General features: G+C 34.6%; 5 protein-coding genes across 5 annotated transcripts in view; 2 read left to right on the forward strand and 3 right to left on the reverse strand.

Annotated features, from left to right (window-relative positions):
- The window catches only part of LOC119594988 (pleckstrin homology domain-containing family M member 1-like), a 14,686-nt gene extending 8,482 nt beyond the window's left edge, over positions 1-6,204 (reverse strand). Inside the window, exons 1-3 of the mRNA XM_037944121.1 lie at positions 6,105-6,204; positions 4,250-4,314; positions 2,470-3,992 (exon numbers count right to left, since the gene is read on the reverse strand). Of these exons, the coding sequence (XP_037800049.1) occupies positions 2,470-2,811 (342 nt within the window). The 5' untranslated portion in view covers positions 2,812-3,992; positions 4,250-4,314; positions 6,105-6,204. The remainder of the gene's footprint in view (positions 1-2,469; positions 3,993-4,249; positions 4,315-6,104) is intronic.
- On the reverse strand, positions 2,892-3,593 carry LOC119595183 (yrdC domain-containing protein, mitochondrial-like). Its single transcript, XM_037944352.1, has one exon. It carries the CDS (start codon positions 3,591-3,593, stop codon positions 2,892-2,894), a length of 702 nt encoding a protein of 233 aa, XP_037800280.1.
- On the reverse strand, positions 3,723-4,900 carry LOC119595184 (DNA-directed RNA polymerase III subunit RPC10-like). The gene is made up of 3 exons (XM_037944353.1): positions 4,855-4,900; positions 4,250-4,314; positions 3,723-3,992 (listed from the first exon to the last, which is right to left on the reverse strand). The coding sequence occupies exons 1-3, from the start codon at positions 4,898-4,900 to the stop codon at positions 3,723-3,725; spliced, it is 381 nt and encodes a 126-aa protein (XP_037800281.1).
- An 844-nt stretch (positions 6,205-7,048) lies between the features above and the next one.
- The window catches only part of LOC119594991 (BLOC-1-related complex subunit 7-like), a 9,829-nt gene continuing 1,877 nt past the window's right edge, over positions 7,049-15,000 (forward strand). Inside the window, exons 1-2 of the mRNA XM_037944125.1 lie at positions 7,049-7,128; positions 13,910-14,094. Coding sequence (XP_037800053.1) covers positions 13,921-14,094 — 174 coding nt within the window. The 5' untranslated portion in view covers positions 7,049-7,128; positions 13,910-13,920. The remainder of the gene's footprint in view (positions 7,129-13,909; positions 14,095-15,000) is intronic.
- Positions 11,224-12,912, forward strand: LOC119594990 (vacuolar protein-sorting-associated protein 36-like). The gene is given in 2 exon segments (XM_037944124.1): positions 11,224-12,179; positions 12,182-12,912. Coding segments are annotated over 2 exon segments (1,170 nt in total). The 5' UTR covers positions 11,224-11,341; the 3' UTR covers positions 12,514-12,912.

The raw sequence follows: 15,000 nt of genomic DNA on the forward strand, positions 1-15,000 counted from the left end.
AGTTAATTAGCAATCCCACGTGACCTTACCTTATATCCCCAACCTTGAATTTGGGGGATTATTTTTTCCTCTTACGCAATTAATATACTGATACTGTTACCATTTTTATTGACTTTGAGATGATCATAATATGAAGAAAATACTAATAACAAATAAAAAAAAAAAAACATTCAGCAAATAAAGAGATATACGTAAGATAGGTATGACTAGTAATCGACTCTTTGGTGAGTAAACTCTTGTGGAGTTACTTACGTGTATACACAAACAATAAACTAAAATCATACATGTCATCCCCTGGAAGATGATGGCCTACAATCTATGTCCACATATCCAATGAATTTCTAATGTCATTTCATTTAATATGTATCAAACCTGTCTCAGAAGGTAAGAAAATCCATTAGACTAGATATATCTCTATGATAAAATGAAAGTAGACACAAACTGAGAAATATCATTTGTTATATTCATCATACAAAAAATGAGTTACAGACATGGAAACTCTTATTCATATTCATCTATCTATATTCACTGTAATACATGAATGCAAAAGGATTTAATAAAAGCATCAGTACTTCTCTCTCTATTCTTCAATGAAGTGACAACTAACAAAAGCAAATAAATAAAAATCAAGCCACGGTAAAAGAGAAAAACTTTCAACAAAAGAACTTATTAAATTTTTAATTGGAAAAACACAACCTTGGAAGATAATATCCTTCCTCTCATTTTACAAAGCAGGGAGAGGAAGAGGGACTTGACTGTTCTATCTAATTATTATTTACTAAGTAACAACAGGTATAAAAAAAAAGTCTGTTGAATTTATATGAGCATATAGCTATGCTAGAATCACCAAAAATCAATCAAGTGCAGAATACATATATACTAATTTTCAAGTAAACAAAATTACCACCATTTAACAGGTGCGTTTTAATTCTGTCACAGTGCAAAATCAAAATATAAATGATAATCTTGTACCATAACAAATGGGAGATTTCATTTTCATCTGACAATTCTAACTGGTCTTCTATTCCCATTCATTGAGACTATAATAATATTGTAAACACAAATTTTTAATTACGTATTAATTCCTGCATACTAATTTCAGATTATCTCTTTACAAAACCCTTTCTTCTTCAATTTAACAATTTCACCTTAGTCAGAACAGTCTTAAGGAGGAGAGGCATATGTGAAGGATAAATATATCATAAAAATGGATAAATCAATCAATCTATTAAATGGTTAATGGTTAAAACAAATAAAATGTCCTAGATATCAAAGGTCATATAACACTATGGTAAAGCACTGTGGCAAAAAGGGTAAAAACGAGTGAACGATTAGGATAAGCGGAGAGAAGAAGGGGATGAAAACGAGAAGGAAGAGGTGAAGAGGAGAGGAAAAAAGGAAGAAAGGAGGTTAAGGAAAAGACCAAATTTTGTTGAGGTGAGGGTTGAGGTCTACAGCAAGGGCGATCTTTCACATTGGGCCCCAGTCCCCATCTACTAAGCCCCCTCACAAAACAACGAGCAAGGGATTGGGGATCGGGGGGGGGGGGGGGGGCTTAAACAATTAAAGTCCTTCACCTAGGCCTGTGCTTCATCTGATTTCTTTGACTAAATGAAAAGAATTTTGCTATCATATTTGGCAGTTTTTAACCTTTTTATTCTCCAGACAAAAGTCAAGAAGTACTGAGAACCAAACATTCAATACGTCTTACAGCAATGTAATTATAGCCAATCTAATATATACAATCTGGCTACAAACAGTTCTTCTCTTTCATGCTTTTTGCCGTATTTCTAATCACAAATATTCTAGTTTGTTCTTCCTATTTCATTTATGAATATTGTACATTGCCTCATTCTTGACCTCAAATGCATAAATGTAGCCCAGAAAAGCCAATATATTTTTTTTTTCTAGAAGATTGAGTAACATGGCAAAAATAAATGGGGATATCATACTGGATTTTCATCATACTTTCTTTTGCAATACCATTTGATAATGGCCCCTTTTTTCTGAATTTGCTTCTAAATTTATTTTTTTATACATTAGTCTTTCAGGTATGGCCCCTTAAATGTGGGTTGGTCAGGTCACAGGAGACTCAGTATTTCTTCACTTGGTCTACTCAGCATGTTAAGCATTACTGCTTTATCAATTTAATCTATATATTACCATGTTCTGAAGCCAGAGAGAATAATTCAACAAGTTTTCCAGATTCTTTATTAGATTCAACCAGTTTTCCAGATTCTTAATTAGTCACAAGGAGATAACAAGCTTTCATTAGTTTATTGATTGTTTACAATTCTGTGCGCAAACTTTCAAAGGAGTAAAAACAAAAAAGAAAAAGAAGAAGAAAAAAAAGAATCAATATAGATTTTGGTGCAAGCAAGACATGCACCCATGTCTTTTTACATCAACACAATAAACCTTGAACAGTCATATAAATTTAGAGTAATGCATGAGTAGCTGGCAACCCACCTGCTCCATGAGGTCCCGGTGACTAATGATCATGATGACGGGCCAGAAGTTAGGAACAGGCATCCTGTCAGGGTCGGCCCCGAGAAGAGCTGACATCCGCTCTCCTAGGGAGTCTCGGAGACCATGAATGAGGATGGCTTCTATCACATTACAGAGGTTATTGGTGTTGTCCGAGTGTCCCACAATCGCTCCCAGGTTTCCCTTCATGGGCCCCCTTACATCCGAAATACCGCCTCCAGCGCCAGGTTGTAACACGCTCTGCACAGCCTCCTTGAGTCGTGTAATAAGGGAGGCGCTGATGGCGGCCTCCCTCCTCTCACGCTGCAGTCTCTGGCTAAACATTACTTTGGATTTCACTACTTGAATGGCACTGATAAATGTCAACTGTTTGTCTCCCTTCACTAAACTAAACCAAGAGAAAATCAGTCTATCAAAGTAATATCATACTGGTGCAGGAGTTGCGTTGTTTGCTCATACGCACTTCCTCTCCGGATTAGTCTATAAGCCCCAGGCTGCGACAGGTCAATGATGGTAGATCCTTCCCGGCGGAATTGGTCTTTTCCAAGGTGACCGTGGTCGAACACAGTATGCAGTTTGCCCCACAATTCCTGAAACTCTTCAACAGAGAGAGGACTTTCTTTTGAACTGATGTTAGCACTAGTCAGGGCTAGAGGAGAACCACAAAGTTTGACTACATTTCTTATGAACGCGTGATCAGGAATGCGTATACCTACTAAGTCTGTTCCCGGATTCAGGGCCGGATTCAGTAAGGGTGTGCGCTTGAAGACTAAAGTGACAGGACCTGGCAGAAGTGAGGTAAGCAAAGAGTGTGGCACAGTCACCTCTCCCCATACATAAACATCATCTACCTCTGCAACACAAATGGCCAATGGCTTAGAGGAGCTACGCTTCTTTATCTCATAAATTCTCTCAATGGCTTCATTATTCTGAGCAAGTGCTGCAACTCCATAAATAGTATCAGTTGGCATGGCAATTACATGCCCACTTTGTAAAGCACTTGCTGCTTTTTCAACATGACTAACAAGGGCAGACCCTCCCCATAAAGGAACCACATTGCTCATTGGGAGAATATTAGTTGCAGCTGCTGCTGCCACATTACTCATTTGTCTTATGATTTTCCAAGCACTCGACAGTATCTTCATTAAGAAATCAATCTTGACGAATAACACCACCACGAGAAAGGCCAAGTCTTTCACGAAGGAGTGGAACAAAAGCTTCTTGTGTGAATTAGGTTATTCCTTCCAGCGATGTCCACAGGCAGGCGAACAGCACTTGTAGAAGACTGTCATAGGCTCATCAGCTGATCTGGTCTGCACTTGCATAAAGAATGCACGGGGATGGGTGCACTTGGGGCAGGGCTCATCGGTGGAGTCTACGTTCTTCCAGGCAGCTGACCCACCTAACACGTCATCTAGAGCCTTCAGCTTGGGGTAAATCTTGTACGAGACACATCTCTTGACAGGGAACACGTACGCACAGGTGACGCATGAAAATCGCATACCCTGTGGTAAGAATGGTAAAAGTGAATCTTCAGGGAATATACAGTACAGAATTATGAATACAGTATAGAAAAGAAATGAAAAACAAAAAGAAACAGTTAAAATATTGTGAAGAGCAAGGACTTATAAAATGCGAGACTGACGTATCCATTTTACACCTTTAAAACAAACTTGCCCTAAAAACTTCCTTTAATTTTGAGAAAATATAAAGGCCAAAAGGAAGTAAAAGAAAAAAGACAACCACCATCCCATCCTCTTACCTGAGATCCCTCCTCCACAATAAGGAGATTACCACATGTTGGGCAGAAGTAGAGCATTCTTCCATCTGAAAAGATTTATTAATTTGTTAATAATTAAATCCAAGACATTTCTAGAATATTGGAATACGTACAAAAGTAATGTATCTTAATGTGAGAAATAGCTCACCATGTAATACTGGGAGGGAGGGGAAGAGGAGGAGGAGGAAGAGAAGAAGAAGAAGAAGAAGAAGAAGAAGAAGAAGAAGAAGAAGAAGAAGAAGAAGAAGAAGAAGAAGAAGAAGAAGAAGAAGAAGAAGAAGAAGAAGAAAAAAAATCAAGAGAAGCTATACACACACACACACACACACACACACACACACACACACACACACACACACACACACACAAAAGTCTATATACTACAACTTCTTTAAAGCACTGTATGACATTCAGTACATACTTCACAATCATGATGTCTACATATGCTTCTTCCATTCACAAAAAGCAGGAACACAGTTCATAACACATGTGAACTAAACCTGGTACATGGGCCAATGGTCTGGTAGATGATGCAATAAAGTAAAGGATGGTGCAATACAAACTAGGATGATGCAATATAAAATTACATCGGGCAATACAGTAAATAATTGACAAGTATTTTAGTTGAGACATGATAGCAAGTAAAAAAATATTATAATTATACATTGTGATGATCTACATATCTATGCAAACTAGTATATATAACAATAAAGTGAATGCAAACATTCATACGATAGGTACTGAGAACAACTATGATTACATCATCATTTGAAACAGATTCAATTCCATACAGAATGGTAATGAAAAAGAAGAAAAGTTTCTGAAAATCATATATCAGGTTTGTTTGATAAATATGGCATTAAAATAAATATCTATAATAGCATTCAAAACTGCATAACTTCAGTTTCATGCGGCCATATGGTACAGGGTAATCTTTGCCTGAAATGGACACAACAACAAAAGATAAAGCTATTTTTCATCTATGGTGATTCCTTCATAAGCTGATAATAATTAAGATTTGCATCATGTAATACTTTGGTATAAATTGACATAATGGCTGCACTATGACAGGGAAAATTTAATGACTATCATACAGAGAGGATAAATTTACTTGTTTGTACATTTCAAAATCTATGCAGACAGAGACAAATGTCAGAAATGAAGAAAATGGGTTGTGATAAAAGCCACTTGTGGAGTAAATCCATGGTGATTGGGTGAATGTCAGGGACAGAGCGCACACCAGATAAATAAGTAACAGGGTGGGGGCAGGGGGTGAAGCCCTCAGGTAAGGAAGGTTTTTGCTTCATATCGGGAAGTTTATGGATTCCCAGGATTGACTATAAAGAATGGGACTTTGTCTCATAGGGGTGCAGTCATTCTGTAAATCATAACCACTACAATGGGAAGTGACAATAGATTCACGCAAGTTAGGCCGTTAATAGCTGAAACAAGGAATAATAATAATTGTGGTAAGGTTGGAAGTCTGTGTTATACGGAAAATAACATTACCCTTAAAATATACCTTACATAAGAAAGAAAAACTAAGATACAAATAAAACAACAACAACACCTACTCTGGAAACAACAACAAATGTAAAAAAATAAAAAAATCATATCCAATAAGATCACGAAACACAAAAAAAACACCTCAAAACCTTCGGCCTCCTCACGTCCCTCTCCCTCTGACCCTAAACAACTTCATTTAAATAACTTCATTACAAACCCCATTCTCCCACTTAGACCAAAACCTCCAACGAACAACCCCAAACCCCACCCCAGGAGACCCAAAATCAGGCCGAAATACAGCCAAATAAGACCATAATAGGCCTAAAATCACCTGAAATAACCGAAAACTCAGGGAGCTAAGGCATGATCAGCTGTTCCACATCGAGGTAAACATCGTGGGGGAGTTTGGACGAGAAAATTCGTTAATGACTGAAAAAAAATCGCCAAGTGTGATTTAGAGAAAGATATATATTTTTATGTGGCTGTAATTATGTATTGGTGTATATACGTATTTTATCTATTATGCTTGGGTGTATTTTGAGAGCATTCGTTGATAAGTGATTTTTTTTTCTAAAATGTGGGTTACAGGATTTTTTTTTTTTTTTTTGTGTTTCTAATTATGTATTCATGTATATGTGTATTTTATTCATTATGCATGTGTGTCTTCGTCTCTGTATGTGCGTTTAAATATATAAAATTGTTTAATGTGTACATCCGTGGATACACATAAACACGTACTGTACATTCACTTACATAAGAAAAAATTAAAATTGATAAATGAATCATTGCCTGATGACTTCGTCAATAAAATTACTTTTAAAAAGTAATAAATAAATATATAATATATAATAATAATAATAATAATAATATTATTATTATTATTATTATTATTATTATTATTATTATTATTATCATCATCATAATAAAATAATAATAAAATAATGATAATAATAGAAAGTAAGATAAATAATAATAATAATAATAATGATAATAATAATAATAATAATTTAAAAAATAATAATAATAACAAAATAATTATAATAATAAGCTAAAAAATAATGAAACAAATAACAAGATAAAAAATAAAACAAATAATAAGTTAATAATAAAAAAAAAAAATAATAATAATAAGTTAATAATAATAAAAAAAAAAATAATAAGTTAATAATAAAGAAAAATAAATAAAATAATAATAAGTTAATAATAATAAAAAAATATATATAAAATAAAATAATAATAACAATAACAACACATCGCCGCTTCGGTTGCCGGTTCGCGAATTCCTCGCCCGATTAAACGACGCCTCCATCTTGACTCCGGACGCGTATTTTTCCTCCGAATTTTTTCCCCAAATAGTGAGTATTTTGTCCTTCGCAGACAAGTATGGATTATCTCCCTTAGCCTGCTTATGCGAGGATGTACGTGGGAAATGAGGGAGATGTGTCGTATGAGAGGATTTTTTTTTTTTTTTTATTATCGATAGAAGAGAGAAAAAGGAATGGAATGTTTTTGTTTTTATGTTTTTAGTTTTTTTTTGGGGGGGTTTTTGGTGTGTTTTTTCGTTTTTTTCTTGTTTTTTTTTCGTTATTAATGAAGCTTAATGGAGGATTTTGTTAATCGTAGTTTTGTCTATCTGTATTGGATTAAGCTTGGATGATCAGAAATTGACTTAGAAAAATACAGAGACGGGACAGACACAGCTGCAAAAACATGAACAAATACAGAAAAATACAAACAAATGCAAACAAATGCGACAGTGCAAACAAATACAAATCAATGCAAACAAATGCAAACAAATGCAAGCAAATACAAACATGCATAAAATACTAACAAATTCAAACAAATGCAAACAAATACAAACACAAGCAAAATTCAAACAGATATAAATTACAAACATGAGAACATACAAATACAAAAGATATTAATTTTTCAGACACAAAACACGCAAAAAGAGATTATTTTCGGACAGCCGTTAACAGTACGTGGAATTGACAGACAGACAAACTTTTGACATTTCTGTGACATTTTTGTGTCAGGGATCAAAAAATTTGTTGAATTTGTTTGTTCACTTCATTATATATATTTTTTTTTTTTTTTTTTTTTATTTATATGTTTATTTCCTTTAGAAAGACTAAAGTTCATTATATATATATATATATATATATATATATATATATATTATATATATATATATATTTTATATATATATATATAATATTATAATATAATATATCATATATATATATATATATATATATATATATATCTATATATAATATATATATATATATATATATATATATATATAATAATATATATATAATATATATAAATATATAATAAAGATTATATATATATATATATATATATATATATATATATATATCAAGCGTTTGGATTATAGCAAAAGAACGGAAGGAAGGAAAGAAGGAAAGAAAGGAAGGGAAAGGGAGAAAAAGAAGAAGAAAAGAAAAAAAAAAGATGATGAAGAAGAAGAAAAGAAGGAGGAGAAGCAAAAAAGGAAGAAAGGGAACAGAAAAAAAAAAAAAAATTGTCATTGCAACCCATATTTGCCGCACCTCACTTATAACTATCATAACGAACTGACACATCATGCCGGCTATGGCTATAGGTGTCGTGACGTGCCAGAATATGTCAAGCAGAAAGTCCTGCTACTTATATCGGACTCCTGGGTCGAACGAGAGACACACCGGGAGATTTCTGATACTTAGCGGTTAAGATGCAAATAGAAGACCATGGTTGGGTTCATCTTCCAGAGAAATGCAGCGGCTAGTACGTTGTTCCGTCATTTTTCTCTAGTTTTGATCCAGTAATCGTGGTATAATTATTTAGTTTTGTGTCATTACTGGTTCCGAGGAAGGCTTTTTTTGGCCAAGATTTCCGTACATTGTGAGGGAAACAGAGAAAGACAGTAAAATAGTGCAATAGTTGCTGTTTTTTTTTTTTTTTTTTTTTTTTTTTTTTATCCCCTTTCTTTCTTTCTTTCTTTCTTTCTTTTAGAAAATTATCCTTTGCCCCATACATCCTGAACAAGGTGTGTTATAAAAAAAAAAAAAAAAATGTTAGGTTATTTGTAGTTGAAAGTTTACATGCATGTATATTTTGTTTAGTACCAAGTTACCTATATTTTCCCAATGAAAATGTATTTATATAAAGTAGATTGGCACTGTGAAATATTTTTTAATGAAAATATATTTAAATAAAGTAGATTAGTGCACTTGAATGAGATACAACTGCAAAATAGGGTCGCTGTGAAAGGCTTGCAACTATCTCCCTAACTGTCGGCCTTGCACCCTAGGCCAGCTATCCCAAGTGAGGTTAGTCATTGGGAGCAAAGGGTCGCTGGTCTCTGGGTAGTCCTTTCCTTGTTATAGATACGTTGGTTTTGCAAGTAAAAAAAATGGTATAACAAGATCTCTAAAAATCTAAACTCATCTGAGACTTTTAAGAAAATGACATAACAAGACTTAAAAAATTAATGCAAAATGACATAAAAAATAACATAGCAAGACTTAAAAAAGCTTTAAAGACTGAGACTTTAAAAAGATCTCTAAAAAAAAATCTAAACTTTTCTCAGACTTTGAAAAATATTCAGGTTATCTGATTTCAAAAAATGTGAAAATACATAATCTAGTAGAATGTGCCAAAGAGGTTATGATTTTATAATTATGTATGTTATTGAAGTGAATACAAAATTGACTCTTATAGGGAGATTAAATTCTGTGGGTAAAGTCGTGTTAGACACTCAGAAAGGGACTAGACAAGTTTAGTGCAACTTGATAGAAGCCGAAAATTGGCAGATATGGCAAAAGAACATGTAGATCTAAAATTACTTGGAAGTTTTTTTTTTTATAATAATATATACATTTTTTTTTTTTTTTTTTTTTTTTTTCATCTTATAATACATCAATTGAGTTTAGTACAACAATACTTATTTGAGAGAGAGAGAAAAAAAGGTAAATTTATGGGTAGGCAAAGCCTCCAAAGAAGGGCATAGCAAGGTTATGAGTTTCTTGAAGGATTTAAGACTAAAAGTATATGTCATTGGAACTGTAAAGATAGTTCTAAAGCATTTTCTCAGCAGTCAGTCTCCTTAAGCTAAGCTAAGAGTTAAAAATGCTTGCAATTTTGAAAGCAGATCTTCTTGTTTTTCTTCTTCTTTTTCTTTTTCTTTTTCTTCTTTATTCTGTTAGCTATGTCATTTCTGTGATTCGTAACAGATTTTTTCTTCTTTTTTTCTTGTGATTCTGTTAGCTATGTCCTTTCTGTGATTCGTAACAGAAGACCTACGATATGAAGTCCAACCTGATAGTGAAATACCCATTGGGTAGCGTTCATGATAATTGTTTCCTCTCAGTGAGAAAGTAGATCGGCCAATATAGACATAATTGAATAAGCAGACAGATATCAGGTTTTCCGTTTGTACAAAAAGTAAATATATTTATTACACATTTGATTTTACAACCTCGCATCTTATGTGTAGCATAACTGTGGTGGCTAAGGGGAAATGTCAATCGTAGGTAAAAATTTGTTGATTTTGTCCATTTGATTTTCTTTTCACTGTCAAATTCGGTAACTTTGGATTGTTTTGAAGCATTTTGGGACCTGATGTGTTGTGAAGTTACGTTACTAAAGAGATAGGAGTGATGTTGTGGATAATGTTATAAGTATTAAATTGTTGACATTATTTCTGAATTTGAATTGTGTGGACGGGTCTGTGTAGGTTGCTGTTGTGATTTGTCTTGTGGAAATTTGGGTTAGAGAGTGAAATGAGATGATCTCATGTATTTATTTATTATATAGATAGATGATAGATAAATACATATATATATATATATATATATATATATATATATATATATATATATATATATATATACATATATACATATATACATATATACATATATATATATAGATAGATAGATAGATAGATAGATAGATAGATAGATAGATAGATAGATAGATAGATAGATAGATAGATAGATAGATAGAGAGATATATTTATATTTATATATTTATATATTAATATATTTATATATTAATATATTTATATATTTATATATATATATATATATATATATATATATATATATATATATATATATATATATATATATATATATATATATGTATGTATGTATGTATGTATGTATGTATTTATATATATATATAACATGTATATATATTTTTTTTCCGTTTAGGTTGTTCATTTGTTTGCTGTCTTTGTGATTTTGATTTTGTTCTTTTTAGAAAAGTGTAAGATTATAGCTGTAATGGAAAGAACAAGCAAGCCCAGAGAGGCATTATGCTCCCTGCCACTGCCCCTGAAATTAGTTTGTCTGTTTTTCTCTTTTTATTATTCTTTTTTATGTAAGTGTTGCCAGTTTTAAGTGGAGTTTCTTATTTGTTTCTCTTCCTTTTTTCAGGAGGTGGCAGGAGAGCTGATTTTGTCTCAAGGGTTGTCTTAAACAGGATTTATTTGGGGGGGAAAAAAATTCAGATTGTTGTAATAGACACAAAAACAAAAACGGAGGAGGAACAAAGATGAATCGTTGGTATTGGTGCGACTCGAGCTTAACGTCCGGAGAGGCAGTTAGGTCGACCGTCAATGGGATCCGGTTGTACGACGGGGATAAGAAAACGAGCTACGATGACGGAAGGCTGACCCTGACCAACCTGCGCCTGTTGTGGAGGCACGAGAACCAGTCCTCCTCTTTGGGGCTCCACCTCAGCCTCGTGGTGCTGGTGGAGGAGGAGTCGGGCGGCTTCACCTCCAGTCCAAAGCTAGTGCTCCATCTCGCTCTCCCGTCCCACACACAGCCCGCTGGACCTGTGGCCTCCAGTGGCTACTCACACATCAAACTCTCCTTTAGACAAGGAGGGTGTTCGAGCTTTCACCAAGTGCTGCAGAGGGCGCTGGGTGATGGGGAGTGGGAGAGGATAAATACTCAATCCTTGCCTCCCCCCAGCCGAGGCAGCCAGAACATGCCGGGGGGTAGGAAGATCCACACGGGCATCTTGGGCATAGAGCGCGATATCCAAGCCAAACAGGTGGAGACTAGTCAGAATATCAGCCGCGCCTTCGAGGACTTGAAGAACCTCATGACACTTGCCAAGGACATGGTTTCACTCTCTAAAAATATTTCCAACAAGATCAAAGAGCACTCTGGGGATATATCAGCCGATGACACAACCCAGTTCAGATCTTACCTCCTAAGCCTTGGTATTGATGATCCAGTGACGAGAGAAACTTACGGCTCTGCTACCGAATACCACAAGAGCCTCGCAAGGGAAGTGACACAGGCGCTAGAAGATGCTGTCAAGGAGGCTGGAGGGATGATGCTCCTCTCGGAAGTCTACTGCCGCATAAACCGGGCTCGGGGCTGCAGCTGTTGTCGCCAGAGGATGTCGTGCATGCGTGCCAGGTGATGCAGCTGCTGGGACTGTCCCTTAACCTACATACCTTTGAGTCAGGCGTGCAAGTACTCCAGACAGCTGGCTTAGACCAAGAAGAAGTTGTCAGGGAGACGGCCGAGGTCTTGAGTCAGCACGAGTCGGATGGGGTTTCAGCCGGCGATCTGGCACGGGAGTGTGGCGTGCCCCTTCTATTGGCTCAAGAGAGGCTCTTCGCAGCCGAGAGGTGTGCCAAGGCAGTGAGAGACGAGTCGAGTGAAGGTCTTCGGTTCTTCCCCAATCTGTTTTCCCAGAGAGCATGATCTGCAACCTCAGTTTATTGCATGCATGTATGTCTTTTGACAAAATTCGTGTTGAACACAGATGTTGCAATGAAAATTTTATTTGCTGATTGTCATTAAATGAAAGTCCAAAGTGTAAATTATGATTTATTAGAAGTAAGAAATGTTTTATAAGGGAGAGAATTATTAGTAGTCAAATTATTATCATTTATATTACTCTTATTATTATAATTTCCATTGATTTTATTCCACTTGCTATTATTGATTGACTAATTAAATTAATTAGTTGATTGATTACAGTCCATTAATTCCTGAAATAGCATGTAACTACACCTAGATATAAACATTATATGATATACATGCAGTGTAACATGACATGTAGACTCTTTAATAAATAATGAAATTATCAGTCATAAATTCTTTTAAACTTTCATTCCACCTTTTGTCTCCTTTTCCTGCAGTTGCATATCAAATGAAAAAAATATTATTGATTTATCACATGTAGCATGGAAATGAAAATAATAAGGCTGAAAATACAATGTTCAAATAACTTCAGTTTCTTAAAATTCATCTCAGAATATGGATGAGAATATCTATAGTGTAGCTAATATAATTGCACGACAAGGTGACTTTAATGTTTTGGATGGGTGTTAATTATAGATATTTTTGATAACTTTGGGTATTGAAATGAAAAACCCTCCAATTGCCTTGTGAAATTGCTCATCCTCGTTTGTAAAATTTCAGCTATGTCCCAGCAAGCTCAGAGTTTGTAGATTGGGTTATTTTAGTTATGAAGCTTATGGAGAGATCTCGTCTCATCTCTCTCTCTCTCTCTCTCTCTCTCTCTCTCTCTCTCTCTCTCTCTCTCTCTCTCTCTCTCTCTGCATCTCTCTCTCTCTCTGCATCCTCTCTCTCTCTCTGCATCTTCTCTCTCTCTCTGCATCCTCTCTCTCTCTCATCTCTCTCTCTCTCTCTCCTCTCTTCTCTCTCTCCCCTCTCTCTCTCTCTCTCTCCTCTCTCTCTCTCTCTCAATATAAATATATATAATATATATATATATATATATATAATATATAATATAAAAATATATATATAATAAAATATATATAATATATATATATATATATATGTATATAATTTATATATATATATATATAAATAAATATATATACATTTTTTTTTCTCATTCCTTCATTTTCCTCCCCCCAAATCCGCCCTTATACTACTAGCCACTCTCTCACTTGCATATGAAAGGGAACCTAACATTTTAGCCTCTACTGTATTTCAAAGAAACCCTGAAAAAAACAGCATTCTACTTTTCAAGAAGAAGCAAATAAACTATACATAAATATGAAACCTCTTTTAAAGTCTTCCCCAATACGGCTCCTTGTGACATTGTGGAATAAATATACCGCAGGGCAAAAGGCAATGGCGTCAGCATCAAGCACGAGCGCCAAGAATCTGTTTGTCGACTCGAAAACTCGGCTGGCCGAGCGCGTGCAGGTGAACATTAACAACATGGGCTCCATCTGCAGACAAGTGAACCGCGGCTCGCAGTCAGCCGATATGCTGACGCACTCGGCACGGAATATGGCTCTGCAGGTCAGCATAGGGACCCTTGCTACTGTTCTTTTATTTATATATATATTTTTTTATTATTTGATTTGGCAGAGAATATTCAGCTCTGATGTTGATATTTCTTTTTCTTTTGCTTCTTTTTTCTTATTCTCCTTCTCTTTTTCCTTCTCCTCTTTCTCTCTCCTTCTTCTTCTTCTTCTCCTTCTTCTCCTTCTTCTCCTTCTTCTCCTTCTCCTCCTTCTTCTTCTTCTTCTTCTTCTTCTTCTTCTTCTTCTTCTTCTTCTTCTTCTTCTTCTTCTTCTTCTCCTTCTTCTCCTTCTCCTTCTTCCTTTTCCTCCTCCTCCTCCTCCTCCTCCTCCTTTTTATCAGTAATTGTCATATTTTGGTGTTCTGTGAGATAGGGAAGTTTTTAAGGTTTATGTAGACTATTTCTTGCAGTTGAATGGTATTTTTCTTGTCTATATTTGGAATATGATTTTGTAGTGGGTATAGTATTTTTTTTTTTTACTTATTTGTTTGCGAGTTGTGTATTAGATGTTCAAATTCATCAGTTTTCCATTTATATTTGTTCTCATGAAAATATTATTCTTAATGATTGCTTCACAAGGCATAAAATGATAAAACACTTTTCCTCCCTTTCTTATATATGTATATTTCAGTACAGGTGTGATGGGTAACTGTTATAATTTTACGTTTTCATTCATTTTATTAGATAAGAATGAAATCTGTCATGGAAGAGTACAGTTCTGACCAAACGAACAAGTATGTTTGTGTTTTCTCTTCTTTTTCAGATTAATTCATTCTTTATGTCTTTATTTATGTGAATATTTCTGTCCTGTTGATGATTAGGCACCTGTCCAGTGTTATTATTGAATCATCTGAGCATATTTTTAAATTAATAGGTTTATTGTATTGTATCTGGCATTGTAG

Source organism: Penaeus monodon, chromosome 35 (genome assembly GCF_015228065.2).
Source record: "Penaeus monodon isolate SGIC_2016 chromosome 35, NSTDA_Pmon_1, whole genome shotgun sequence".
In the NCBI taxonomy this organism is placed as follows: Eukaryota; Metazoa; Arthropoda; class Malacostraca; order Decapoda; family Penaeidae; genus Penaeus; species Penaeus monodon.

Bases quoted from the DNA above. Each gene is read 5' to 3' on its own strand.
- LOC119595183 (XM_037944352.1), bottom strand. From the start codon at position 3,593: ATGAGTAATGTGGCAGCAGCAGCTGCAACTAATATTCTCCCAATGAGC.
- LOC119595184 (XM_037944353.1), bottom strand. From the start codon at position 4,900: ATGTCTCAACTAAAATACTTGTCAATTATTTACTGTATTGCCCGAT. The intron at 4,315-4,854 runs GTAATTTTATAT...AAATCTTTTCAG, and splicing joins TATTTACTGTATTGCCCGAT to ATGGAAGAATGCTCTACTTC. The intron at 3,993-4,249 runs GTAAGAGGATGG...TTCTTACCACAG, and splicing joins TTGTGGAGGAGGGATCTCAG to GGTATGCGATTTTCATGCGT.